Genomic DNA, 27,646 nt, shown 5'->3' with positions numbered 1-27,646 from the left:
CCCCCCCCCCCCCCCCCCCCCCAGTTCGGAGAACGGATTAGACACCTACACCTGCTGTCTTTCCCTGAACTGAGCGCTTCGGTGGGGAGCTGGCTGCTACACGCGGGACCCCTCCGTGGGTCGCGTATTTGCATCGAGTGTGCTTTTGGCTAAGGCTGGTGCCTTTGTTCGTAAAAGGATTACCAGTTCCCCGAGGTGGCATTGTCTCCCCCCCCCCCCCCCTTCCGAACTGGTCGGACGTGAAGAGTGAGAGGACAGTGGTCTCGGGAGTGCCATCCTGGGGGCGGTGACCTATGTGCCGAAGAGACGGACCCTCCAAAGGCATGCACGTTTGTGATTGGACATTTGCCGCATAAGGAGCTATAGTTATGCAGCTTCAAAGGCATGCACGTTTGTGATTGGACATTTGCCGCATAAGGAGTTTCCCTGTCTTTGTATTGAAGCGTATTTAAGGAGCAGCAGAGCGTCTGCTCGGCACGGATCGATCGGACTAGATGTCGCTCTGACGATCCTGTCCTCTATGATGTTGTAAATAAACCTCTGTTAAGTTTTCCTCAACGTTGGTCTCTCTGCCTGCTGTTCTGGACATCCCTGGGCCTGCGGTACGACTCCTGCCGCTCAGCTCCACGCTACCCCACGAGTCCGCGTCGGCCAACGTCGCCGCTCGTAACAACTGGTCGACAGCGGTGGGATGGATCCGAATACCAGCTCGTAACAACTGGTGGCAGCGGTGGGATGGATCCGAATACCAGCTCGTAACAGTACTAAAGAGAGTTAAAGAGAGAGTCTGTAAAGAGAGTCACTTTATATATTGCTAAGCAACTCTGCAGACGTTGAGCGAGGAAGCTCGATGTAACGTTTCGACAAGGGGGCGTGCTTTTGCCCCTGGGGCTTGTTACGTGGGTTGTCACGGTCGTAATAATAGGTGTGTTTTACGAGCCAAAAGCACGATATGATCATGAAGCACGCCGTAGTGGAGAGCTCCGGAAATTTGGACCATCTGGTGTTCTTTAAGGTGCACTGACATCGCACCTGCAGTACATGGGCCTCAGTAGCGTTTCGCCTCCATCGAAATGCGACCACCGCGGCCGGAATCGAACCCGCGACAGTCGGGTCGGCAGCCCTGTGCCACCGAGGCGGACTGTCACGGTCATGAGTTGCTGCTTAACCCTTTCAGACGCCACCTATGAAGCACTGTCTGTAAATGCGTCTATCTATACAACTATACAATCTATACAACGTTATTTCAAGGCACATGATATTCCATTGCAACAAAAGTAATGTCCTAATACGTTAATTTATGTGTGTTATAGTAATTAATAGTAATTAAATGGTCATTAAATATATATTTATGCTGCAACCATTCATGCACCGTTTTTGCATAAATAGAATGAAACTTCAGGCTAGAAATATTGTGCTACTTCGTTTCCGCTTATGTCCATTTTGAGCAAAGAAAAATTATGCTTTTGACGTGGCTCGCGGGAAGCGGCATGTCGAACGACTCGTCGAATACGGCAAATATTGCCGCATTTCAAGAAGTGTGCACGCACGCACGCACGCACGCACACACACACACTTACACTGAAGGATTGTTCGATGAATGAAAAGAAAAATGAATTCTTTTATTTTTGTCGCCGTTAATTCCACGTTTCGGATAATGCGATCATAACCTTTAGTCTGCCATCGTTACTTCGGTCGGACGGACGGTTCGATCAAATCTTGCAGGTTGTCTGTCGGTCGCTAATTCGACCTTTCGAAGAATTCGACGAGAACATCTCGGTCTGTTAGGGGAGGTTACTTTTTTCGGCTAGCTGGTATACCTGTTCATTGCAACGTTATTGCGCATCGCCTAGGACGAGAACAGAACTGCGCAGACACAAGCGCAGACACAAGCGCAGACTTTCAACTGGATTTATTAAGTGGAGTCCCAGTGGTTCCACTCCTGTGCCAACTGCGCCAAAGTGCGCCAAATTGTATTTACTGCGCCATCCTGATAATATCTACGAAATTTGTGCCAAACTGCGCCAAAGTCTCGGGTTTGGGGGCGTCTATCACCGGAAATCGCACCGCCGGCGCGTCAGAACATGTGCAGCTCGATCTTGGGGCTGCCAATAAAGTCGCAATCATGGACCAAGAATTATTCGGCTGAATAAAAGCGCTCGCGCGTGCGTTCCGAGTAAGCCACGATGCCATGCACGGTGCCGACGCAGCTTCTGTTCTGCAAGTCGGCTCGACAGCAAAACGCGCTCTCCGCAGAGGCTGGTGACGTCTACGCCTATCGGTAGCGAGGAAGTGCGACGGCGATTCATCGGCGGACGTCGTCTGTTTAGCTCGTTTCAAGCGTCGCACTGCACGGACGGAAAGCAATGTTCAGTAATAACTACATGAGTGCCGCTAAAATGTCTGTCACTTCTGTTTCCGGTCATCGCGGAATGAAATCTGGTATCGCTCGCAGTAGATATATGGGACAATATCGAATTTTCCTTGCTTCGCGTTTATGGAAGAGCACGCGAACGGTGGAAACGCGCTGACACTTTTCCTCACATATACTTTATCCATGGATCTTCATCCAGAACAGCTTTTAACGCGATAGCGTTAAAGAGCTCGTATCGCATAAATTCCGCCGTCGGCGTCGGGGCCGTTGGTTGTGAGCGAAAAATCATGATCTTGTCCGTGAGCGAAAAATGGAAAAAGCTGCAAATAAAATAAATAATAAAAATGTCGGGTCCGAGTGAGAATCGAACCCAGGCCGTCTGCGTGGCAAGCAGGTGTTCTACCACACAGCCACGCCTCTGCTTGGAGCTGCACTGAAAGTAACTTTCATGCTTCCCAAAAATACGCGTCCTGTATACAGGTGTCACAGTACGAGATGTAATAATAATATCTGAGGTTTAACGTCCCAAAACCACGATATGATTATGAGAGACGCCGTAGTGGAGGGCTCCGGAAATTTCGACCACCTGGGGTTCTTTAACGTGCACCTAAATCTAAGTACACGGGCCTCAAACATTTTCGCCTCCATCGAAAATGCAGCCGCCGCGGCCGGGATTCGATCCCGCGACCTTCGGAGTACGAGATGTAATATCGCAGTAATATTGCATGGTACAAGCGTACATTGCCATCGGGCGTCACACCATGTCAATATTCTAACGACTTGGTGGTAACGACAGGCACCCATTACAAAAGGCACACACATTACTGCGCGTATTCCCTTAAGACCACGTAGTGGGTGCATCGCAACTTCGAAAAAGTTTCTCGCGCATAATTGCTGCTGGTTTAAAGCATGCTACCCATTACTTAAGGCACACACCTTAGTGCGCGCATTCTGTTAAACACTCGTAGTGTTCGAACTGCGCACTAGGAACATAATATCGCTACCGCGTTCAACTCTTAAAGGCGAAGCTTAGGCGTCCCCCAATTTTTCCATGAGATTTGCAATGAATCGAAATATTTCTAGCCTTCATAAGAGCCCCATAATAATACTCAGGTGCTTGAATGTTAATGCAATATGCTTCTGTATTGCACTCCAGGATGCAAAATTCGCTGCTCCAAAGTGCTCCCAGATGCAAAATTATCTGCTCCAAAGTGCTCCAAGATGAAAATTTTGCTGCTCCAAAGTGCTGCAAAACGGAAATTTTGCTGCTCCGAAAATTGCTCCAAATCAGAAGTCCTCGGTAGCATCGCTGAGGTGGACAAATAATGGTGTGATACACACGCATGCGCATGACGTATATTGAATCCCTTCTTGATATACACATGTGCAGTTCTGTCCTATGCCCTCCAAGCGGCGCGCAATAACGTAGCAATGAATTTCGGTCCCACGAGGGTCTATGTAACGGAAGTCGGCCGTGTAGCTGCTCGAGAATTATGCCGGGTAAGTTATCTACTCCTCATTAGGCTTCGATGCACGCAACGCAGACGCATTGCACTCGCACTTCTCTCGTTTTAACCGGACGGAACCATATGGGAAGACGACGGCGGAGGCATTGCGTCATACACGGCGTCTCAGCTGGCAGCGCGCTATCTGCTTGTGGAAAACGAGGCGCATTCGAAGCGGAACTCGCACCGGACGGCGGGCCGCCTTTTCTTTTCCGCATTTAAACGACGCCCTATCGGGAAGGCTGACGACGCCGAACTGCGCGCTCTTGAGGTTTGCCGTCGGCTGTACTAGTTACGCGCAGGCTGGTGTAGTTATTTCCTTTCTTTTTATTAACAGATATACAATAACAGTACTATAGTTATGCTCGAGAATAAGTGAGGTTAACCTCTGTGGCGGTAACTAGTTATGTGCGTAACCTCCCTGCTGTAATGCGCGGCGATGAAAGTAATAATGATACCCTTTGTCCGTAGGCATATCACGCTGTGCAATCGCCTGTTATATTTATATCGCGTGGGCATGCGCCTTCATTTTTCTTTTGCTCGGCTCAAGGTAATGAATGTCCTTGTACAGCGTAATTAAGTCTTCTGGCTTGCTTGTTTTTTTTCCTGTTTACTTTCATTGTTTTGTATTTTTTTTTTCGTAAGAAACACAGTGTATAGCAGGCTCGCTGTCCTCCACTTTTTCGGCTGAATAGCTTGCGGCGTTGACGACATCAGTTAGACGTCGTAGATTCGTCTTTGCTTTCGTGCACGTCACTCGTTTTGGAGCTGCAAGTGTTTCCAAAAGACGACCGGTTTTCGGTCGGTGACGTCATGCCGATGTCACTGTTTGCTTTCTACTTTCGTCCACGTCACTTTTGTAGCTGCAGAGGTGATTAAAGATGACGCAGTTTGAGTATGTGTGCTTTGTTACTTAGTAATCCTCCTTTGGCATTCGTTTATCGTGGCCGTAGAAGGTAAAGCGCTGTCGAAATTGGTGACGTTACGACAATGTGTGTGCGCGAATTCACACGGGGGTTCGTGGCTTCGTAAGCCTCAGGAAAGCTGGTCATTGGACTGTTTGAAGCGGAATTCCAACAGCGTTATCTACCATGTGTGAATTCATTCCCTAGTAAGCACGGGAGTTGGGAAACATTTCAAGATGGGTTGCATATTGATGCTGAGGTTCATTCGAAATACCACTGTTGTCAGCAATATTGCCGTGACGTCAATACGTCGAGAGAAAATTTTTGATGTCATCCATGTAGCTAGGATCCAGTGACGTCATTACGCGTTGATTATAATTTCATGTGATAATTTCCATTTCATATTTTACTTCACTAGTGCACCACCACCTCCTTTCCCCACCATCCATTCTAATTTTGGAAACGGTGTTTTTTTTTGAAGGTGTACCCGGAAACTGCTTTTGAAACGCCGATTTACTTACCATAGCAGTGATAGCATGCATCGCGTGAAAGAATAAAAAGTTATGAAAAGTAGAACATTCAGCCAGTTTTACGTCGTGAGAACGGTGGGACAGCGAAGTTGTAACTGTGACGATGATGATGGCTTTTGGTACAAAATCAAGTTCATCATCTTCGTGATTTTGTTTTATTTGTTAGAAAAGAGCACCGTTATCATCATTTCAAGCAGCATCATGACCATTATTATTTCGTTTTATTTTTTTTTCACTCCCCCTGGTGAGTCCTGTGACCTGCCACCTGCGTGACGCCTACTACTACTACTGCTACTACTACTACTACTGCTACCACTACTGCGCAGGATAAACTAAGACAGCTTTCGCTTAAAGAGTCAGTTGAGAGTAACAACGTTTGAATAAGTACCCTTTCAAAACAATGCATCTCATTTCTAGGGCGCGTCACATTTTTGCACACTTCGGTGGGATGACATCGCGACGCCAATTCCCACTTTGTAAATTGAATGCATAGACGGGAACTAATAAATGGCCGCGTGACGTTCTCGCAACCTTTTGTTATTTTCTTCATTCTTTTACGTTTTCTTGGTCGAACAGTTCTGGACGAGCCGTATATATGGTTGGTGCAAGAGGTGCTGAAGTTTCTGAGCAGTTGGAAACTTCATTCGGTGGGGGCTTTCCTTTAGGCGTGCCGAAATCTAATTACGAAAAGGCGGTAGGGGAGGGTTGGGAAGGGGGGGGGGTGAGATTCTTCTTATCATCCCCAGCAGCCTTCTCAGTCTCCGTCGTCAATCATCACTCTATCGTTCGAAGAAGTTCTTTTCCTTCAACGGGCTTACATGCCCCCTTCCCTCGAGACACATCCCTCCAGCTTATATATATATATATCACTCACACACGCTAGGCGTGCTCAATCTCGTTTGTTCCCTTCTGTTTGGGGAAGGATGTTAGAGAGCTTGTGTTTGTATGTCACTCTCATTTTTTTTGTTTTCTGTTTTTCTTTTCCTGCACAGCGCGGATGAACAGATTTGGCTGTGGACTACTTTGAGAGGAGCGATTTAAACTCCACTTATGTAGGCCCCAATCTGCACCTGCCCTTTTGACGGAAGTGTATATGCGAGCCTTTTTAGCGCTCCATAATTATGCTTTCGTTTCACGTACTGTACAGCGACAGTTTAGCAGGCCGCTAAGGCGTGCCTCAAAACCAGTGAATACCCGATATTCAACGATTATTTGGGGTTGGACGTTCGTGTTGGTGGAGCGTGTGCGTAGTAATAAGGTGAACAACAACAATTGCAAATACAATAATAATAATAATAAATAACATCTGTCGCTTCTGTGTGTGTACAGAGTTAATGGTCTTCAGTACGGATTCTTGAGTGGTTGCACTTGCCGGATCTGAATGCGTTTGCCGCACTGAGGAATCGAAGTCTGAACCTCATGCTTCGCAGTACCGCGGTGACACGTAGTGCTGTCGCTGTACTGCGCTGTACTGTCGCTGTACCTGGCGAGCGGTGTCCCTTCGTTTATGAGATGCCGTTTTCTCATAAAACCGCCGCAACGCGCTAACACGCGTTTCACGGTCAAACTCGGCAGTCGCGGGACACTTTGTGTCAAGCAGCCACTGTCTGCCCGCGCGGCTTTTGTGCGTGGCTTGTTTTGCGATGAAAACACAAGCGCATTCACGAAGTCGCTTGTGTATAGTGCGGCGCGACGTTCGCTTCCGCAGGATGTGTGTACAGTAACGCCTGAGGCCTTTTGTATTTTTCCTCGCGCACAGCCGACCTTTTTGCTGGTTGATGGTTCGATGCACTCCGGCTGGGAATCTACGTAAACCGGAAGCGCTGCTGTGGCTTTCAGCGGCGGCCCGCGTCGGCGCTCCGTCATCTCATCTGCGCTCTCTCACTCCGCGTCGATAGTTGCGTGCAGTGACCCGCTGTAGGCTTCGTTGTTTTGCTGAACATCTTGAAAACAGCGCAAATTACGGCACGGCCGAGAGGAGATTGAAGGAAATACCGCAGCGATGAACTCGCAACTAAAATTTTATTTGATACTACAAGCACACTTACATTTAATTAAGCAAGGCACTGCGCAAAAGAAACATGGACAAGAACGAGGACGGGCGCATGCTTTTTTGTCCACGTTTCCTTTGCGCCTCACCTTGTTTACGTATGTACGACCGACGAAGAAAAGAAAAACCGACAACAAGCGTAAAATTGCAGGCACTTCCACGTGAAGTTACACCTCAATTTAGCCTCATTTCCAACGAGTAATTATCTACAGTATTAGTACGAAAAAGTATGTAGTATTACACCGGAACCAGAGATACAGTTGTCAGTTGGTCACCTCAGACATACTTCATCACTTCATACTTCATCACTGTGACTACTCTATCGGAAATGTGTGACGAATATACGGCATGGGCGAGCATACATCTATTGGTAGCATATTCACACCACGGCGGAATTCACTTAATAGCAGGCGTTGTTTCGTGTCGATGGATGCGTGTGTCCTTGAGTACGATCGGAATAGTATAGTATATAGCGTAGTATAGAATAACATAGTATAGTACAGCATACGCATAGCGCAGTATATTAATGCATAACATAGTATAGCATAGTAGAGCAGCTCTCTGTAGTATCGAAGATAACTGGAGTTATTGGCTGTTTCCTCAACTTACAACTTCGGCTTCGCATGCTGAATGCGCTGCCTCCCGACTTGTTGAATATCTGTCGCGTTGCACGGAACTAGCGAGGTCCATTGCAGCTAAGTCACCATGCGTGAAAGGACAGCTGCTCAAGTGCTCTTACGGTTGCTCGGCAATGGCAAAAAAAAAAGTAAATGAAAAGGTTGTTTGAGGGAGATCTGCATGCATTCCGCTCTCGCCGGTGCACTTACCTTCGTGACGTCAACCGGTCGCACTCTTTTTCTCGAGCGTATAGACCGTTAAATGGCGACTCTCCAGTTCTCTGCGTTGATAGCGCCGGGAACTGCATTATTATTGTTTTACGGCTACGCCAAGTCCTCCTTTATCCGGTGACTGCTGCGGGGAGGCGGACGAAAAGCATTAACACCAGTAAGACGCGTGAAGCGACTGCTTTCGAGCGTCAGCGTATGCACTGCACGTAAATTTAATGGCTTCGTGTATGTGTAAAAGTGCAGCCGTTGGCATTGCCATGCAAGCAACTACTTGCTGGAGTAGTAGCGAAATTGTTGTGAATAGTCTGCTTTCGTTTACGATCTTTCGGCTTTTCTCCCGTTGCTTGATAGTTATGCACAACGTGGCCGATGTTGTTGTTAACCGAAACCTCAAAACAGATGTACTGCTTTATGACCGAGGAAAACGAAATTCTGAAATTTTATAAAACCGGTGTGTTACGTAGTTCTCGTATGTACCCATCTCGTCCTGCGTGCACTCGTAATCACCCTCGGGCAGTTTTTTTTCTTCACCGGTTTTGTTTTCCTCCTGTGCAACGTAGCAGGCCAGAGTATATGTGTGTAGCGTGGAAACTTGGGAAAGTTGGTAGGTCATAATTGAATATACGAACAGCGCAACTGACAAGGACAGAGGAAGGTAACAACATACTTGTGTTTGTGTGCTTGTGCGCGCATGAGATTTTGCCCAGCGTGAGCCAATTAGGCATTGTTTCGGTTTACGACTTCGACGTGGTTTTCCTTTAGTTGCCGTCAGAGCGGCAATCACAGCAGACGCTGTTGCGGTCGCCGTCGGCGCAATGGGACGCTGTCGTTATGGTTTCGAGACTGCTGCGAGTCGGGGGTTGTCTCTGCAGGCGGTCGTCGCGCCGGGTACGTGTGATGCCGTCGACCTTGGTTGGGAGTCGAGAGGACGCGGCCACTGATGCACTGCACCGCTTATCGCCCAAATGGCGCGGGCCCCTTGGCGCTGCCTTCGCGCCTTTCGACTTATCTTACGAGTGGAGGCGATAACGGGACTTCTGTGGCGGAACCACCCTTCCCTGCCATATTGTCTGACTAGAGATGACGTAAAAAAATCGCTAAGGTGGGAGTTCGCGGTATTCTCGAATGTTTGGAGAGGGGACAAGCTGTTTTTGCTGATAACGGTGTCATTCTGTTGGCAGGCGCTCTGCTCGCAAGTATACATATCAGGCGGATGTTGGAAATTATTCGTGATAACGGCTGCACGGCTAAGTGAAGAAATCCAGGAGCCTCTATCGGGAAAATAGCAAAGCTTCGCGTGCCTGACGGACTACTTTCTTTTTTTCTTTCTTCCTTCCTCCATTCCGAGAATCGGACCCACAACCACATGCTCAGCAGCGCAACTCTTCAGTTGCTAGAGGTAATAACGACGGTCATGCGTTCAATGCAGGCAACACGAAATGCGGGAACGTGAAATTACAAGTCACCAGGATAAAAGATCAGATTGCCATATATCAGAAATGGCTGATCACCGACAAGCCCACGATCGAGAGAGCATCAGTTATTGTAAAACGGCGCATACTAATTAATACGCATGCGACTGGCGCACGTTCGAGGGCCGCATTTCATCGCCCTCGGCGATGCCGGATTTTGCGCGTACGACGCCGCCACCGAAATCTGAAACTAATACGCTTCGCCTGAAAAATAGTGATCAGGGCTTGCGCCGTATGTTTTCTTTTCTTCCTACAATGGGGACGTTGCACTACACTTTCGCGTGCTTACACTGCTCCAAATATAGTTCCCCTACGGGGACCGCTTAAATTGCGCGGAGAATGAAGCATGGATGGCGTAGTCTTAGGCTTTACATTTTGCTGCCCGTCACTTGAAAGCGCTCCCCGACGCGTTCGACAACTTCCTTCTTTGTCGTTCGCGTGCATCTTACAACGCCGGCTCGTGTCGCCCAAAGATGGCTGCGGCGTCGTCTCGACGCCACCACTTTCAATCCCCACGATTGTGCATCTGCTGTCGCGAACCAGTTCTGCGCTCGACTATGGCGTCGCGTCTTTTAAAGAAAAGAGAGCGCGCGTTTCTTTTGTTTCTTGGGGTAGACCGGGAAATCAGGTGACGTTTCGGCGAACGAGAACACTTTCTCTCCGACAGGAACAGCCCGGTAGACGAGACCGACGTGCGCTGCTTTTTACCCGTCTCCGCTCCGTTGACGCTGGCGTACAAGTCTCGGTTGTTTTTTTTTTTCTTTTAATAAGCATCAAGGGAACACGAATACGTGACTACGTGGTTACCGGCTTGTCCTGGATTTGTCCGCGGTTACACTCACTGGACGCATTTTTATGCACATTCTCGAGGCGGCTGTTCCACGTGTATGTCAGTCCCCCCTTTACGATGGGTTGTGCATTATGTACTAGTTTCTAAGTTTTGTACGAGTTTGTATGTTTGTAAGATGTTGCCTTTGGTGTTGGTGCTCTGTTGTCATTCGATTGGCTGCTATTGTGGATTTGCCGTCGGGTTTGACTTTGCTATAGCTTTCTTTTTCGTGGCGCGTGTACCAAATTACTGAGAGGGACTTAGCGCTTGTTGCTTCAGAAGTCATCGTGCGGTATTTGTACAGCTTTATTTTTCAACATTTTCAAGACATTTTTTTATAAGCGCTTGATCGCAATAAGTATCTGTGCTGAAGAGGTTGTGTTGGGGCTAGTTGGAACATTTTAGTGGAAATAGCAGCGCTGTAAAGTTTGCAAAGAGATTTTGTAAGCCATGCTGCGCTCCTTATTCCATTAGGTATCTGCTCACACGCACATCTACAGTGAGCTATTGCACTCAGGTCTGTAACGCGATTAATGAACGGTCCATTTTTGAAGATTCAAGATCACAGATAGAGCAAATTTATTAGAAGGCAGAGAGGTCGGCCTGAGCTTGAGCGCTCTAGCCTGCTACTCTGCACAGGGGAAAAGGGGAAGGGGAAAAAAGAGTAATGAAGATGATGATGGGGACAGGAAGAGGTAATGCGTATGTACAATAACCACGAAACACAGTGTTGCTTATGCGAGGTGTACGAATTTTCGCTGTCCACAATTTCCTCGCCGACTGAACAGCTGAAATTGTATGAGCGTAGTTCTATTATTATGCCTCCTCACTCCCTATGTTCGTGGCCGCCAGTTTCCATTTCTTTGTTAGGTTCGCCCTATCTCATAGCACCGTATCACCACCTGGAGTGTGTGTACGAGCACGTGCCTTGCGCCACGCTCCGATGCCCCTAATTTCGCCGCCTACTCGACCACCAGCCATCTTCGCTCAGCCTTTTGTCTCAAAGCAACGCTCCTTCGTGATTGGCAGATCTGGGACGGGCGACGCCTCCGCGCATAGTGGCTCGCGTTGTCGTGCGCCTGCGCTGTATCTGTCACGCGCGCGCCCTTCGAGAGAAACGCCTCCCGACGTGTCGTATCGTTTTTCCGGTCAGCTTAGGTAACGGTACACCTGTAATAGGTATCTTATTTATAATACGAAGTTATTCAAGTGGGGTTTTGTGACTCGGGTTATCTTGCGCCAGCACCGAGGTATTAGTAAGAGTAGAGGTTATATAATTCTCAAGCTAACTTAGAAAGCCAGTCCCCTTTGAAAAAGGCATGAGTTGCACTCAGCGCTCACGACTCACTGGCGTTCCAAACGTGCAGCCCGCTGGGCGTCCATGGAGGGAAAGAAAACCTCAATTTGTGATGTAGTGGCGTCCTCTGTTGACCTATTTTGGTATTAACGTTACACGTCGCGCCCTCTTTTGACCTATTTTGGCGGTTTGAGCGTTACGCGAAGCTACGACGTGAGACGACAGCCCGGGTCCCTAAAGAGCTCCGCACTTTAAATATCAAGGGGGGGGGGGGTACAGAATGCCCCCCCCCCCCAAGTTGCGCCAGTGGTACAGTACGTCAGCCTTTATTTGCGAGACGTCCGAAAACGTGACAAACAAAACGTGTGAAGGTGTACAGGAGCGTTTTTTCCCAGCAGCATGCAGTGAAAAGCTGCGCCTCCGAACAATGCGCGCTCGGCGTGTCGGCGATAACCTCGAAAATGCCTCCACCCGAAGAGCCAGACACGCTGTTGTGTCTGTGCAGTAGAAGTCACGAAGAACACGCAGTCACGTCCGCGCACTTCGCGGCTCTTGTCTGTGCCTTTTGCTTTCTTTCGCGCCAAGTCATTGCTTAATACGAGGCACGCGAGCATGCATACAACTCTTACCGCGTCGCACTGCAGCCTTGTTAGAACAGGGAAGATTTTGCGCTCACCCCGGCTCTGTTTTTTCTCAGATCTCTTAGAAATCTCGCATTGTATTGCCCATATCCTTTACTGCAACCGTTGCCATATACTTACTTGCCTAGATTTTACGAAATATTACGCTGCTTGCTGTAACGCGGCAACTCTTCCTGATGAGAAGCATTGCGCGGCAGCCGCCAGGCAGTGGCACTAATCTGTGCCGTCTCTGAAGGAGACCTTTCTTTGCCCCCCTTTTTTTACAAACGAATGCGATTATTTTTCTTCTTTTCGGGGGGTGGTAGTGGTGCGGAGGTGGAGGGGGGGGTGGGGGTTGGACAGCGGATTTATTTATTTTTACTCGACTTTGACGTAACGCGATGACGTAACTTTGGCTTAAAGAGATGACGATTGGAAACCATACGTCGGAGTGTATGCAAGGATATATGTACATCTAGGACAACTGCTAGCAGGAGAGTCTAATCACGAAAACGAAATTCGTAGAACAATGACAACGGGCTGGAGCGCTCTAAAAGGAAAACCCTTTCTTTGTGCGAAAAATGTTTCAGGAAAAAGTGCAGATGTGACAGAGCGCACGCTTACAACCAGTTTATTGCTCAGATGTCGGGAATATATGTGCACAATCGGATGGGCGGGGAGATGAAGCAACAAAAAGAAAGGGAAAAGGACGGCGCATGTGCAACAGCTTATTCGCATGTTGAAATCAACACGTGAATAAGCTGAATAGGGCTGGAGCGCATTCGGCGGGCACTACCCAATGATGCCATGAAATCTACCACAGCGAAAGGTATACGATCACAGCCAGTTCTAACCTAAAGGGCTGAATTATGGAGGATAGCAAAAGAACTACAGAAAAAGCCGAGGACCACGGTGCGTGCAATTAAACGTGAACTGATAGGAGTAATATTAAGAGATCGGAGGACGGCAGATTGGGTCGGGGAACGAACATGGGTTGCGGGTATCCACCGAGCGAAAGAAATGGGCTGGTGTTGCGACCTGCCTTTGCAGGCACTGGAGACTCGGGGCGAAGATGCAGAGGCAGCATGAAGAGACTGAAGGGAAACTTAACGTGGTTTATTTACATGGCGAGCATTTCCTTACATTACTACCATGTCTTGCATGACGAACATCTTGTTACATGACGAAGATCTCGTTTCTACATGACGACGATTTCGTGCTACATGAAGATTCCACGTCGAATGAGCCCGCGGGGGCTCATTTTAAAGGGTCTCTTTTCCCCAGATCCCTAGATCGGGGAATTGCTCCAAGTTGGGACGGTCCAATCACGTCACACACAGCATGAGGGCGCCGCCCACACCCGCCCAGGTCAACGTTCTCGAGTGGGGCGTCGCCACCGCACTCTGCACCTGTGGCACCAAGGGAAGTTCTCCCTTGCCATGTGAAGGCCGTAGGGTAATAGGTAACAGGCTCGGACAACCGGGCGCATCAAATGGTCTGCAGCTCCGAAGCACCTCGCCGTCTCGGGAGGAAAATTCAAGTGTTTGAGCGGCTGTCAGCAGGCAAGCAGCCCTTCGGCGCCTTGTTCGAAGAAAAGGGGACGCCGCTTCCTCTTCGGCGCAGGGGCTGATCGTAACACTGCCCACGTAATGCGTAGGACAGACAACCGGTGGACAGTGAGAGCAACGGCGTGGTTACTAAGGGATGGGAAACGCAGTCGAGGAAGGCAGAGAGTTATATGGAGTGACGAAATTAAATTTAAAGACGTTCGCAGTGATACAATGGATTCAGCTCGCACCGGATAAGGTAAACCGGAGTTAATTGTGAGAGGCCTTTGCCCTGGTGTGGACCAAAACGGGCCGAGAATGATGATGATGATGACGTAACTCTTTCACTGAACTTACAAACCGTAGGGCATCGCACTGTTGTCTATGTGTGTATGCGTACTGTACAAGGCTAAAGCACAGCATAAAAAAAATCTCCGTTGGAAACACACACATACGGGTGGTCCTCGGAGCCCGTCATCGTCTGTTTTGTAGCCGATCGGAGCGGCGTCCGATGCCTTCTTGTGTCGAGTGTGTATGTATACTCGAGTGAGCCTGAGGAGTGCGTTGCCGATAGCCCTCGTACAGGCGAAAGGCCGACGCGCTTGCTTCTCCGGCGTGTAATGCCTCTTCGGCGCCGCGGAGACACTTATCGCCGGCCGCGTCTTTGCCGACCCTGGTTCCCGATGCTGCCTTGCGATGGGAGCCCAGTCTCCGATGTCGAGGAGCTCGTTCGATTAGCGCGCAACGGAGTGGCTGCTGTTGGTTATAGAAACAACTGAACGCTCGTGCGCAGTCTGTGTGGAACGCAAGGTTTTCTGCGAAAAATAACTAGAGGAAAGTTCGGCTCCAGTGGATGCGTTATGAATGAGATTTGGGCCACGCTTATATGGGCTACTACCCTATGCGTAGCTAATCACGTGGTTCCTAATCACGTGGTTTTAAGTCGTTGTAGATATCACATTCAACTTATCTTGCAATACGGCAACTGATGTCGCTTAAAAAAAAAAAACTTTGACATTTGCATATGTGATCAAGCCCGAATCGACATCTTTTTCCGATACACCTCCTGTAGCGAATGATAAATGACGGTTTTGTCCTTGCGCGCGGCGTTGACTTGCCCGTTTATGTCGTGAGTTAGTTCTCTCTCTCTCTTTTTTGCATACTGATTCTCTGTTGCTGGTACGATGTAAAAAAGTCACAGTTTCGCCGCAAGGCCGAAGCAATGAATGCGATAGCAAGAAACTAATGCTATAAGAAGTGACGCTCGCCAATGGATACTCTCAGTTTGAACAGCGCTCCTGTTGCAAAGGCGGCCGAAGCAGCGAAGGAAACTAGTGTGCTTCAAGTGTCGAGCTGTGACACTTGATAGTTCGCGCTCATCTTCTGTTTGTTCGTTTAGCGGCGTCCCTTGAGCTCGAGTGGCTTTCGTACGCTCCGTAACATGAGCGCGGACATCACGGTGAAAGCGTGAAACATCCCTCTTCCCCTCAGCACAAGAAAACCGCGCGAGCAGACAGCGGAAGGGCAAGGTTCTCCCTGAAGAAGTGAGCGAGCTCGCCGACGACTTTTAAATGCGCCTGTCGCGCTCCTAACGCCATCTCGCTGGTAATGAAGAAACGCTTATAAGCGCAGCCGTCTCTGAGTCCGTCCAGCGGTAAAGGGTGTGTATATAACGCTCGCCGTTACCTACGTGGAGGATCTGCGTTTCGTGGCGAAGTGGCTAGCGCCACTCGCTGCGGAGCAAGAGGTCCCTGGTTCGATTCCGCGCTTCGGAAGCATTTTTCTGAATTATTTTTCTTTGGGGCTTTTACATATACGGTGCATGACGGCGGCGACGGCAAAATCCAGCCGAGACTGTCCATATAATTGCTATCGCAATAAAAGAAAGAAAGAAGCAACAGTTTCATCAACTTTTGCTCGCTGTACTATGCATTGCAATGTGAGCTGACACGAGCACTGATGGATCATTCGACTCACGTTGCAAAATGAAGCGCTGCATGTGCCTTCTGTCTCGTCAACGAATACCGGCCGAGAACCATTGTGACAAAGTTGCTGCGAAGTTTGCTGCGAACCAGTGTGACAAAGTTGGTGCGTGAGGTTGCGGCTGCGAATGCAGCCGCAACCTCACGGTTACCGGCTGCATGCCGAACCTGTATGCAATGTTTCCTGCGCCGCTATTTGAGTGTATTAAGCTTTTAATTAGTTTCTGTCTTCTCTATCGTTCCTGTTGTTAAAAAGTTCTAGCGGAATGGGTCGAGGCATGGTCCTTGTAACAGCCGTCCCGGCATGATTTTCCAAACTGCGCATGCGCATATAGCCGCTGTAGAGAACAGCACACATACATCGTCGCTGCAGTCTGTGCGAAGCGCATTTACTTATTGATCTATACATCGCACATCTACACGCGAAAGGGTTATATAGAAAAAGACGCGACACTACACGCTGTGCCCAATCAGCGTCAACTTGTGGGGGGAAAAAAAAAAGGAACATCTTGAATATATCATGTAGTAATGCGCTGCAGTCATAATTAAATTATAACTTATTTTCAAGAAATTTCTGCAGAACGTCGGAACGTTGTGTGAGAATCTTCTAGTGACCATTAAGATCTGACCACATAGCACGCCTCACTTGGGCCACGCAGAAAAATTCATGTTTGAAAGCTTGCTAAACAGTTATTCCTGGCGCAATGCTTGACGCATGAAGAACGGACAGATAATATACCGATGTATATCTTTTTTCTAGCATTGTGCCAGGTATGTCTTGCAAGGATAGACACCAATTAAACCAGGAACAAGTTATATAGTATCACGTTTCAAAGATTGTAATAGTGCATGCCTTTTGTGCAGTTTCCATGGACGGTTCTCTAAAATTTCTCTAAACCGGTTTCCTTGACGCTCGATGTGCACTGGCGTCGTCCTTCCGCTCCTCGCGAGCAATCGCCCGGTGCATACCGCCTCCGCGGTCTTGTCTTCGATTGTATAGCGCCTCTTTTCTTTCCGAGACCCAAACGAGCCTTTGGGGTCGTGCGCGCCGCTCTCGTTGTAATCGCGACTCGCAAATGCGCTGCTCTTTAAGCTCGCTGCGACCTTCGAGATCAGATCGCTTCGAGGAAGACGACCAGCTGGCAAGGGCAACTTCGATGGTTATCTTATGCGCTGGCTTTTGACCCCGATCTGGGTCTCATCTGTGTCACCGCTGCGACCTCTTTCGGTGTTTGCGTTTGGCGATTACATTTGTTGTAAGACCGCGGTGATAGCGGACTACTCGCTACCATTATTGTCTTTCGCTTATATCTTGGCGTATTTTTTTTGTTTTGTTGTCGTGTTATTATTGTATATTTAGAATCATCACACTTATTTTTACTAACGCGTATATTTCTGCTGTAAATTCATGCTGTATTGTGCATCTCATGAACTGAAATGGAACTTTGCCCCCTTCCCCTAATGGGGAACCCTGCGCACGCCCACGGTGTCCGCCGTGTCCATTTGTAATAACTGTTGGGTTTAACATCCCAAAACCACGATACGATTTTGAGGGACGCCGTACTGAGTGGCTCCGACCATCTGGTGTTCTTATGTGCACGGACATCGCACAGTACACGGACCTCTAGCATTACGCCTCCATCGAAATGCGACCGCCGCGGCCGGGATCGAACCCGTGACCTTCGGTGTCAGCAGCCGAGCACCGTAACTGCTACATCACCACGGTGGACGTGTCCATTTGTCTTTGCAGCCTTTGGGGCCCTCCTTTTGTCAGGACTGCTTAGGCGTCTCATTTATCAGCGTCTTCACCCCTCTATCTCATTCGGAGGCTCTGATTTATCTTGCTGCGTCTATCTCTTGCACTCCTGGCTAGCCTCTGTCATCCTGCTCTTTGTCTTTGGAGCGCCTTATCAATTTCACCACGGGGTTGGCGTGTGTACATCCATCTATTATCTATCTGGTGCGTTTATTATTCTACCTGGCACTTATACATGTACTCCGCACGCCCCGCAATCTTTCTGGGTTGCCTCGTCGTGATTCTGGCTCGGCTTGGCTGAACACGGCAGTGCGTGCTTGGCGCCATTTATATCGGCGATGTTTGTTGTACGGTTACGCGCCTGCGTGGCATTGCGTTGGGCTGCATGTTGTAGACAAGCGTTACTGTCGCGCCTGGTACGTTGCTGAATGAGTGTGTGGCATGTAACTGTCGGTTGTGTCGACGCAAGTCCTGTCACTCCGTCTGATTTTTCTGGTACTATTGCAGCAACACTACTACTCTGTTGTTGCTGCTACTAGTAGTAGTAGTAGTAGTAGTAGTAGTAGTTCTATTACTGCACATGACTGGACACCAGACTCTAGTGAAGCCACTATGTTACGTGGTTATTGTATATACGCATAACTCTTTCCTCTCCCCATCATCACCCCTCACCACTCCTTTTTTCCCCTTTCCCTTTTTCCCTGTGCAGGGTAGCAGGCCAGAGCGCACTAGCTCAGGCCGACCACTCTGCCTTCAAATAAATTCTCTCTCTCTATTACTACTGCTTCTAGTGCTAGTACTACTGCTAACACGATGCACTGCAAACGACGAAAAGTTTGTGGAGAGTCTAAAAACTCTCTGCCGCGTTCGCCATTTCTTTGTGGTGCTGGCTATCTCGCTTGAGTGGATGTATCACTAGCCAGCACTCTGAAAGTCGCTCTTGTGCCCGCGTCGCCCTTTCGCGGCGTGCCTTCGACTCGTTCTCTAAGGCGACACCGTTCCTCTTGTCTTCCGCAGTGGGCGGCCTGCAGCGCAATGGGACCCTGCGGTCGAGCACCATCAAGAAGGTGGCACCGCCGGTGGTGCCGGACACCAGCGGTGGCGGCTGTAATAGCACCACCACCACTGCGGCCACCGGCAGGCGCCACTCTTCGTCCTCCGCCTGCACCACCCCCGTGCACCAGCTGCACTCGCCACCGCTGTACGGTTCATCCGACCAGCCGCCACCTTCGCCCACCGCCTACGGTGAGCTAACTATATATATGTGCGAGATATAAAATACATTTTCATATGCAGTTGTTTATATCAATGTGACCATGTTTCACTCGCAAAAACTGTTACACGTGTTACCACTCGGCCACGCACGATTTCAGGGTCACCTTGTTGAGTATTTTCGAATGTTCCGATCAGACTGTGCTCACGACGCGCGTGATGGAGTGTATGAAGGCGAAAGCCTCAGATGCCTCATCAAACACGAAAAGTGGCCGTCGGCGGCGTCGACACGAACGATTAAAAACATAATCATGACGTAAAAAATTGACATCATCATGAATCACTGACTAAACTTAATGTGGTGCCATACGATGGCGTCATCACGTGACATCTTCCTGAATATAAAAGGTGCGATCCCGAAGGCACTCAAAAACTACTTGAGATGTATAGAAAGGTCACAATACCTCCGATCCCGGGGTCACTGCGAGTTCGCGAGGCATTGCAAATATTCACTCAAGCTTTGACGATTCGATTAAGGGAGTAACAGCGCGAACACACATCCACAAGAGAGACGACACGGACACGCAAGCGCTGTGTGTCCGTGTCGTCTCTCTTGTGGGTGTGTGTGTGTTCGCGCTGTTACTCCCTTAATCTACAATGAACCAACTCGCGCAGCAAGACGTATTAATGAAATTCTTTAACGATTCGACTTCTTGGTTCCTCACCGTCACAACACGTGACACAATCTGGGCAAGTGCAGTACAGGGCAAGTACAGGCAAGTGAAATAGAGATGTTAAGTTCGTTCGATTCGGCCTGAAAGTCTAGGAATTCGCGAAGAAAATGCGGAGGGCATTGAAAAGAGGAAGAAAAAAAATAATCTACACTTCTTGAAAGACGATCTGGAGGGAAGGCACTTAGCCAAATAACCCAGGCAGCCCCTGTGTGCCTTCTTCGATTGTCGAACTCTCGATGAAATTGCGAACACCGCCGAAGCGGAGCGGGCTGACGCCTTCGCGCGGAAGGCTGATTTATCTTCTGCACACGCGATTTGTCTGTTTCGCGAAAAATATAATAAAAATATCATAAAGATATAATAAAATCAGAGAAATAAAAGAGAAAGGGTACGCTTTGCACGGGAGTAGATAGAGGAAATTTACGAAAGGGCGACGGCAAGCTCTCCATGACAGCTTATTGGCACACGCACTGTTCGCCTATTTTCAGTCGGAACTATTTGTATCTTCGGCCACGGAGTCGAGTGCACGTGTACACTGAGCTTCCAAACATAAAAATAACAGATAGCAGTGAAGGGAAGGGGAGTTGTAGTCGATCGATTTCGTTTAGTCTCGAGGAGCGAGTAACTCGACTAAAAAAATTACACTTGAAGGCGGCCATTCTGGATCGTTTGTGTCGCTTATCCAGAATTTAGCCGCCTTCAAGTGTCATTTTGTGGTGTGATGAAGGAACCCCCGTCGGGTGTATTCGCCTCGACTTGGGCAGTAACCACAATCAACTAGCCATCCATGTAGTTTGCCTTACGATATGTCATCATCATGTTACATGAGCAGGAGAACTTCCGTCGAACTCTTGACTACAAGTCTGCATGATAGTGTTTTAGCAGTAACGGTAATACAGTATGATAGGTGCGGTAATACCGTACCGTCGTTGTCGGCCCGTAGCCTTTTGTCGGCATGCAAGTCCTCTATCAGAATAACAGAGAGCTGAGCTATAAGTTGGTAAGTATTCATTCTAAAAAGACAGAGCGTCAAACACGGACACAAGAAAGAAGTCAGGACACCACAAACGCCGACTAACAACTGCAGAGGAGCACAATGGCGGAAAAGAAAGAAGGTACGAAAACTTATCTGCGCATGCCAATAGGCGAACCTATCAATCCGTCACGCGTGGGGGTCTACGTGGAAGATAACTGTTAAGGCATTTGGTTTCATCTTTATGCAAGTTAATCGATGGTCGGCTCACGCATGCGCTACCACTATTCTCGATATGCCATGCCTCAATCATAAGACGTGTTTCTTCATTTCTATGCCGGTACAACACTGCGCATTCATAGAATTTTGTCGTGCACTTACACCATTCGTCTCTTACACTATTACACTACTCGCCCTTATTAGCCACTTCGATCATCTCATCACGTGGCCATACGCAATGAGCAACTCGCGAGGCCAGAAAGTGCCGACCACAGTGCCGTATTTCTGCAGCCCGTACCGGCAAAACTCTTAATATCGCGACCCGTTGAGCGCCGACATCTGTGTCCGCTCGTCATATCTGTCCAACGAGTCGCGCGAATTAGCCGTCACTCGACTGCTTGCTTGGCTTCTGTCAGCTCTCCTATTTCCACCTGCGGCGGATTCCAGCTAGCGTACCCTGCGCACCTGCTGTCTGCCGTATAATGTCATCTTTTCATTGACTCGTAGAAGTGGTATTTATTGCGTCATTCTGACGGATGATGGATCGCGGTGATAGTGGGATGGGAGGCCACTGCGGTGGCCCGGTGGTTTACGGTGCTCGAGTGCTGACCCGAAGGACGCGGGTTCCATCGCCGTCGCATATCGATGGAGGCGAAATGCACGAGACCCGTGTGCTAGAGCCCCCCCCCCCCCCCCCCCCCCCCAGGTGGGCTTAGTTATCCGGAGCTATATACCACACCGCCTTTCATAGCCCGAGTCCCTTTGTAAAGTTAAACCCCGTAAACCAACCAATAGTGGAGAGGGGTTCAAGTTTACCCGTGACAGCGTATAAGAAGATATTAAAATATTTAACTGACCCTCCGTGGTGTTCTAGTGGTTAAAGTGCTCGACTGCTGAACTGAAGGTGGCGGGATCGAATCCCGGCCGCGGCGACCGCATTTTCGATGGAGGCGAAAATGCCAGAGGCCCGTGTACTTAGATTTAGGTACACGTTAAAGAACCCCAGATGGTCGAAATTTCCGGAGCCCTTTAGCACGGCGTCCCTCATAATCATATCGTGGTTTTGGGACGTTAAACCCCAATAATTATTATTATTTATAACTTACTAGGACTATTATAAATGGCACATACAGCCTCTGGCGAGGGGTGCGAGAGGGCGATGTGCGAGGGGCGTCGAAAACTGTCGTTCTATACGCGTCTATTGTCTACGGACGCGATCCGTCAGAACACAGTCATATACAGCTTGGCTGTAAAGGGTAAAACTACCACCGAATTACGCTCAATCTGTAATGGTTGCTTGAAGAGCTTAAGTGTGGGGCTCTTCGCTAAAAAAACGCGATGATTGCTACGTGCTAGCCTGAAGTAAGGCGCGAGGCACGAATTTACTTATTGCGGAATAAATCATTCTTCCATAGAGGCCGGAACCGATGTTTACTGTCGAGCGCGGTGGCCCGGCTAGGATTCTTTTTTTTTTTTTAATCTTTGAATTTGTCGATGGATCGGGCACTGTAGCTTCAGCGTACTCGGGGTAATGGGTCGAGGTTTGTGAGGGTCAGAGGCCGGCAATCTGTCCGGATTCCCACGGTCTGCCCTAAGGTTTATATACACATTAAATAAAAAAAAAACGTGAACAGAACGTACGGTAAACGATGCCGATAGTAATAATTACGCTGGTACACTGCTAGTGGCCTAGCCCGAAGGGATGTGTCGGTCTCTGAAGGACCAGTTTAATTTAGTTATACCCCGAGAGAACCAAAGGGGGCACAAAAAAAGAAAGAAAAAAGAAACCTCACTCAGGTAGACAGCATCCTCGTAAACTGAATACCGGCTACATTATACAGATACTGGTTGCAGCGATTGCAGAGTATGGGACATTCTCTGTCGCGGGGTCTTTGAGATTAGTGAAAAATAAGAGAGAAAACAAAACGAAAACCAACCAGGGAGGTCTTCTCGACAGCAACCTAACCTAACCCGAAACACGACCTCTTTTTAACTATACCAAAGGGGGTTAAAAAGGTGCACGACGGCGCTGATTCGTTATCGGGGGCGCGGCGTGCAAGCTATTGAATGACACTCATCCGACTTAACCCGAAGCGACCACCGCTCCACAGATGATCGCTGTAACAGCCGTAAGGCATTGCCAGGCCTTTCTTTTTTCTTTCGTTTTGTTCACTGGTGCTCTAATAAGACTCTTGAGTCGTCACGTCGGTACCGGTGAGTTTAGGGGGGTCGTGGGGGTGGCGAGGAAGGGCGTATTATGAGGGGAGTTCCCACGGCCCGGCGGTCATCGCTGTGTTCCACCACCGAAGAGGAAGGAGTCGCGGCGGAGAAATATCGCCTCGCCTTGTTTTCTGTCCCTTCTCGGCTGGTGGCGCGTGTTGCTTTCTTTCGCTGAGGCAGAGTTGCGAGTTTGGTTGCTGGAGGGGTCGTGGTTGTTGCGGAGGGATAGGGGAGGCGGGGGGGGGTGCTCTGAGGCCAACCGAGAAGGGGACTGCACTACATAACCTGAGCACCAACACACACAGACACGGCGTTGGAGCAGCATCGGAGATCGCAGCGGCAGCCGGCGCGAGGGTGCGGCCGGCGTTTCTTCGTGGTCCGGCGACTTCGGTGGTGGTGGGGGGTTTCCGGTTTGGTGGCCTTGCTCGTTTTTTATCCCGCCTTGCATTTCCTCCTCTCCGACATTCGTAGATTTACTTTTCTTGCTATCCTCTCTGCGTGTCTCTTTCCCCCCTCTGTTCACTTTGCAGGCCGCAGAGTCTCGTATATCCATCTGTTTATAAGTGTAGTATAGGTATATACGTTTTCCGCTTCAACTTATTCCTCACTGCTAGTCTTCTGGCCAAGACCTCGCCCTCTTCGTACGTTTTCTCTTGAATGGGCTTCTACTCCACTTCATACTGTGATCTCTTTTTCACCCCTCTATTCTCGTCGCAGTGCAGGAAGAAATGTTTTCATCTACCCATACACGTGGGATACCTGTTTCGTTCTGCGCTGGTTAACATCGTATAACGAAGCAAACCAACTTACCTGTTCTCTTTGTTCGTAACCTTTATACTTTAGCTAACATTGTATGAGTAAAGGAAATCATGTTTCACCCCCCTCCATAATGCCTTTGTCCTGGAGGGTATTAGGAAATCAGTAAATAAATAAATAAAATAAATAAATAGGCGTGCGCACATCCCCTCCCCCCTTCCCCCTTCAATCATCTGAGGGGGTCGCCAAGTGTGCCCCATACTTTTAGTCAGTCGGACCTGCCCCGTCATTGTTTGAAGTGCATGGGTTATGGCCATGCAGGTTTCTGACGATAATGACAGCCGATGACTCCTGACGTTGCGCTTATCAGCGCGTTGTACTTTCGCGCCTTTGCCGCCGGAAAGCCGAGGACCAAAGTCAGGCCGTTGTAAGCAGCGTGTCGTCGCTTCATTTTCATTTATGCATTCATTGCCAGGCTTGTTCCCAGTGCGGAATAGACGAAATAATAAAGAAAATGGGGCGAAGTCGCTGCATGCGGTGAAACTTGACCTCCCCTAATGGGGAACCCTGCACACGCCTTTGTCCATATAACAGCCCTTTCAAAAGTGTTCATAATGATTCCGATGTTTTTATGGACTTTCTTTGTTTTCGGTAGACTTTTTGTTGACCGCAAAGAAAAAAAAAACAAGGGTGCAAAAACAACGGTCACTAGGGAGCACAGAGACAAACTGTCTCTTTGCGTTCGTCCGTTATTATTGCGCCGTTTTTTAACGATGATGAACAACCAGTTAGCCCGAATTACTGCTCTTGTAAGGTTTTTGTTGACATGCAACTGAATAGCATGCGCGATTTTTGTAAGCGTACAAACGTTTCCTGCTTCAACTTGTTTCTCTCGGCTAGCACCACCTTGTGTAAACCTCTCTTCACCCCTCTCTCTTACACTCTCTCCCTCTCTTGCATCTTTCGCCGGCGGCCATATCATATTCTCCTCCAAGGTGTGCAACCGGCTTCCTGGCTGGTGACCGCCTCTACCGTCCTCGTTCTATCATTCGCTTCCTCGTGTTGCCGCCGGATGGATCGCGTTGTGTTCTGGTTTTCGCTCGTGCTTAAACCAGTACGGGCTCGGTATGCCTGTTCGTGTACGTAGTTAATAAATGGCTCGCCTCCTCTCCAACTCGAGAGAAGAGGGGAGCGTCACCCGAAACCTGGTCCAGTGTAATGGAATGCCGGGTTAGTAGAGGAGATGGCGTGGCCGGCGGCTCGGGTTGCATATGGCGATAGCCGCGCGTTATTTGATGCTGCTGCAGCACAGATTACCTTTAATATTTAATAAGATACTCTGCGAGGGATTAGTTGTTGTAGCAAGCCTCACTGACGAGGTGCTGTTTCGCAGTCCTCCTTGGTTTTTTTTTCTATTTTTACGTAACGCTAAACACGGAAGCACAACACAGAGGAGGACAACGCGCTAAGTCAGCGCCTTGTCCAGTGTAGTTGGCTTCCTGTCCTGTGTAGTCGGCGCCTTGTCGGTATAGTCAAGGCTTTGTCCTTTGGTCTTCTTCGAGTTTTGCTCTCCGTCTTTAGCGCTTAAAGGAGTATTGACACGATTTTGAGACATCTTAAAGGGGTCATGAAGCACCCCTTGGGCTGGTTGAAAAAACACATCCTGCGGAAAGCTGACACGGCTATGAACTGCTCTGCCAAATATTACAGTCGTGCGCGCCGCGTAATGGCCACAAGCGGAGCGCGAAGTTGCCGTTTCCCCAGGCACCCTCTTTTCAAACAGAGGCCGGTTCTCACTCTCGTCGGTGGGCGGGGCGTCTGTCCGTTTACGTCGCAAGAGACATAGCATGCTTATTGGCCGATAGCCGACGTAAATCGAGAGCGGCGTTCGGATCAGATGCGCTTCTTGCCGCGGGGTGCCGCCACTTGCCGGCGCCGCACTCCTCAGTACACGGTAGCCGCACTCGCGCAAGCGAATCACAGCGGGAGAGCGATCGCGTTCATGACGCGCGCTGACGTAACTTCTTTCCCCCATGCCGTCCCTCCCTGTCTAGCTTCCAGTGCGCTCGTCGGCACGAGAAAAAAGAGAAAGCGCTGGGAGCGTGCGCCAAACCCCCGTAACTCCGCTGATTCCTGACGGATTCGAGAAATTTTTGCGGCAATCGATTCTGGAGGCAGTGCACTCCGATACTGAGGTCATTAGATCATTACTTGGAAAATTGGTTCATGACCCCTTTAAAACGGACGTTTTTCGTTTCATTGGTATGCAGTGTTAACGCTCTCCACACACCGGAGTCAGACAACACGTATAAAATATTTTACTCCGATCTAAGAGTTTTCGTCGATGAGCATCTGCAAGCCAGCCCCACCGCAATGGACATTATCCCGACGAGGCAACACTTCGGCAACATCGTTCTACTGAATTTGCGAACTCTGCGGCCTGCATGCAGCCAAAATTGCAGAAGTCGCTGTCGGGGTCGCTGGACGACAATTCACTCATCGTTGTTAACGTTCCCCACGAGCAGATGACGGATATGCTGCTAGTACGTCACGCGTTGCTGTCTCCCCGTTACGTCACACTGCGATGACACGTCACTGAGAAGCCGCCCCATCGATATCGAAACCAAAAGCGTTTTCATTTAAGGTAGCGGTTATAAAAGTGTATTCGATGCATTCCCAGGCAGCACAATACTCTTTTTAAGGGTTATAGACACCGGTGCTTTTATTCAGAGCGACAATCCGATAATATTTAAAATTCGTGTCGGTACTTTAAAAATGAACCTTAAGCCCAGTCTCACATTCTTCCTTGCTTGCGGTTAAATTTTTTTCTCGCGGAGTGGGGAGGGGATGGGTAGTAAATCGAAGGTCCTGGTTAGGGACTGAGAAATATGAAATTACCGCCATCCCTTATCACTCTTGCCTCCCAACAAAGATGCCTATTCTCTCCAATGTAATTTAAACTGCTCTTCGTGTTGAAGCAGCCCCTCGTGAAGGGTATTCATATTATTGCAAATCACTTCTGCGGAATCCCGTAAAGTGGCGTAAGGGTTAAGAAAGGGAAATAGACAATCACACGTGTGTAGCACTAAGCCACAAGGAAAGCCGTGCTAATTTCTCTCGGATTTCTTGTGTGTACGCATAACTGATTTGGAACTTCGAGTTGTCGATAAATTCGCCCTGGCGCTGCGATGGAATCGCTAGCTTCCTTCCTGGTTAGCTCAGTTGGTGGAGCGACCGCCCTGGAAAGGCGTTGGTCCCGGGTCCGATCCCCGGAGCTGGACGAATTTTTCGGCAACCAAGAAGCTTTCTTGAATCTTTCTTTCTGAGAAATTCGTATGGATCTCCTTGTGACTTCGTACTACAAACGGGTGATTGTCAATTTCCCGTTATTAAAGGGTATTCACCGTCTGGGCAGAGCCCGCAAATCTGTAATTTCTCGGCCAACCTCAACGTTCTGGGCAAGCCACTCGTTCGCGAGCCAGAATATTTTTATCTCTTGCTTTCGCGTCATATCATTAATATGAGGACTTGACATAGTTCCATACTGCATTAACAAGTAACACCGTTCCCCTCGTTTTATACAACGTATACATAATGGCGTTTTTTAAAATTCTTATTTAATGTGCCTACCAGAACCAGTTAGAGATAAAAGCAGTGAAAATCGGGCTTCGTGTGTCCTTCCATCTCGTTTTAATTGCAGCGTCGTCCCAAACTAAGCTATTCCGTTGTTTAGCGAGTGCTAAGACTCTCCCAATTTATGGGTGCGTCTCTTCGACAACATTGATGTAAAGCCGTGAGGTGTACACTTGTTCAGTTT

The 27,646-nt window shown here is 48.9% G+C and overlaps 1 protein-coding gene across 1 annotated transcript in view; it reads left to right on the top strand.

The window, feature by feature from the left end:
• The window catches only part of LOC119399222 (caskin-1), a 512,467-nt gene that overhangs the window by 126,644 nt on the left and 358,177 nt on the right, over positions 1 to 27,646 (top strand). Inside the window, exon 9 of the mRNA XM_049417581.1 lies at positions 18,733 to 18,960. Coding sequence (XP_049273538.1) covers positions 18,733 to 18,960 — 228 coding nt within the window. The remainder of the gene's footprint in view (positions 1 to 18,732; positions 18,961 to 27,646) is intronic.

This window comes from Rhipicephalus sanguineus, chromosome 7 (assembly GCF_013339695.2).
Source record: "Rhipicephalus sanguineus isolate Rsan-2018 chromosome 7, BIME_Rsan_1.4, whole genome shotgun sequence".
Taxonomy (NCBI): Eukaryota; Metazoa; Arthropoda; class Arachnida; order Ixodida; family Ixodidae; genus Rhipicephalus; species Rhipicephalus sanguineus.
This window is presented reverse-complemented; position numbering and strand designations above follow the sequence as displayed.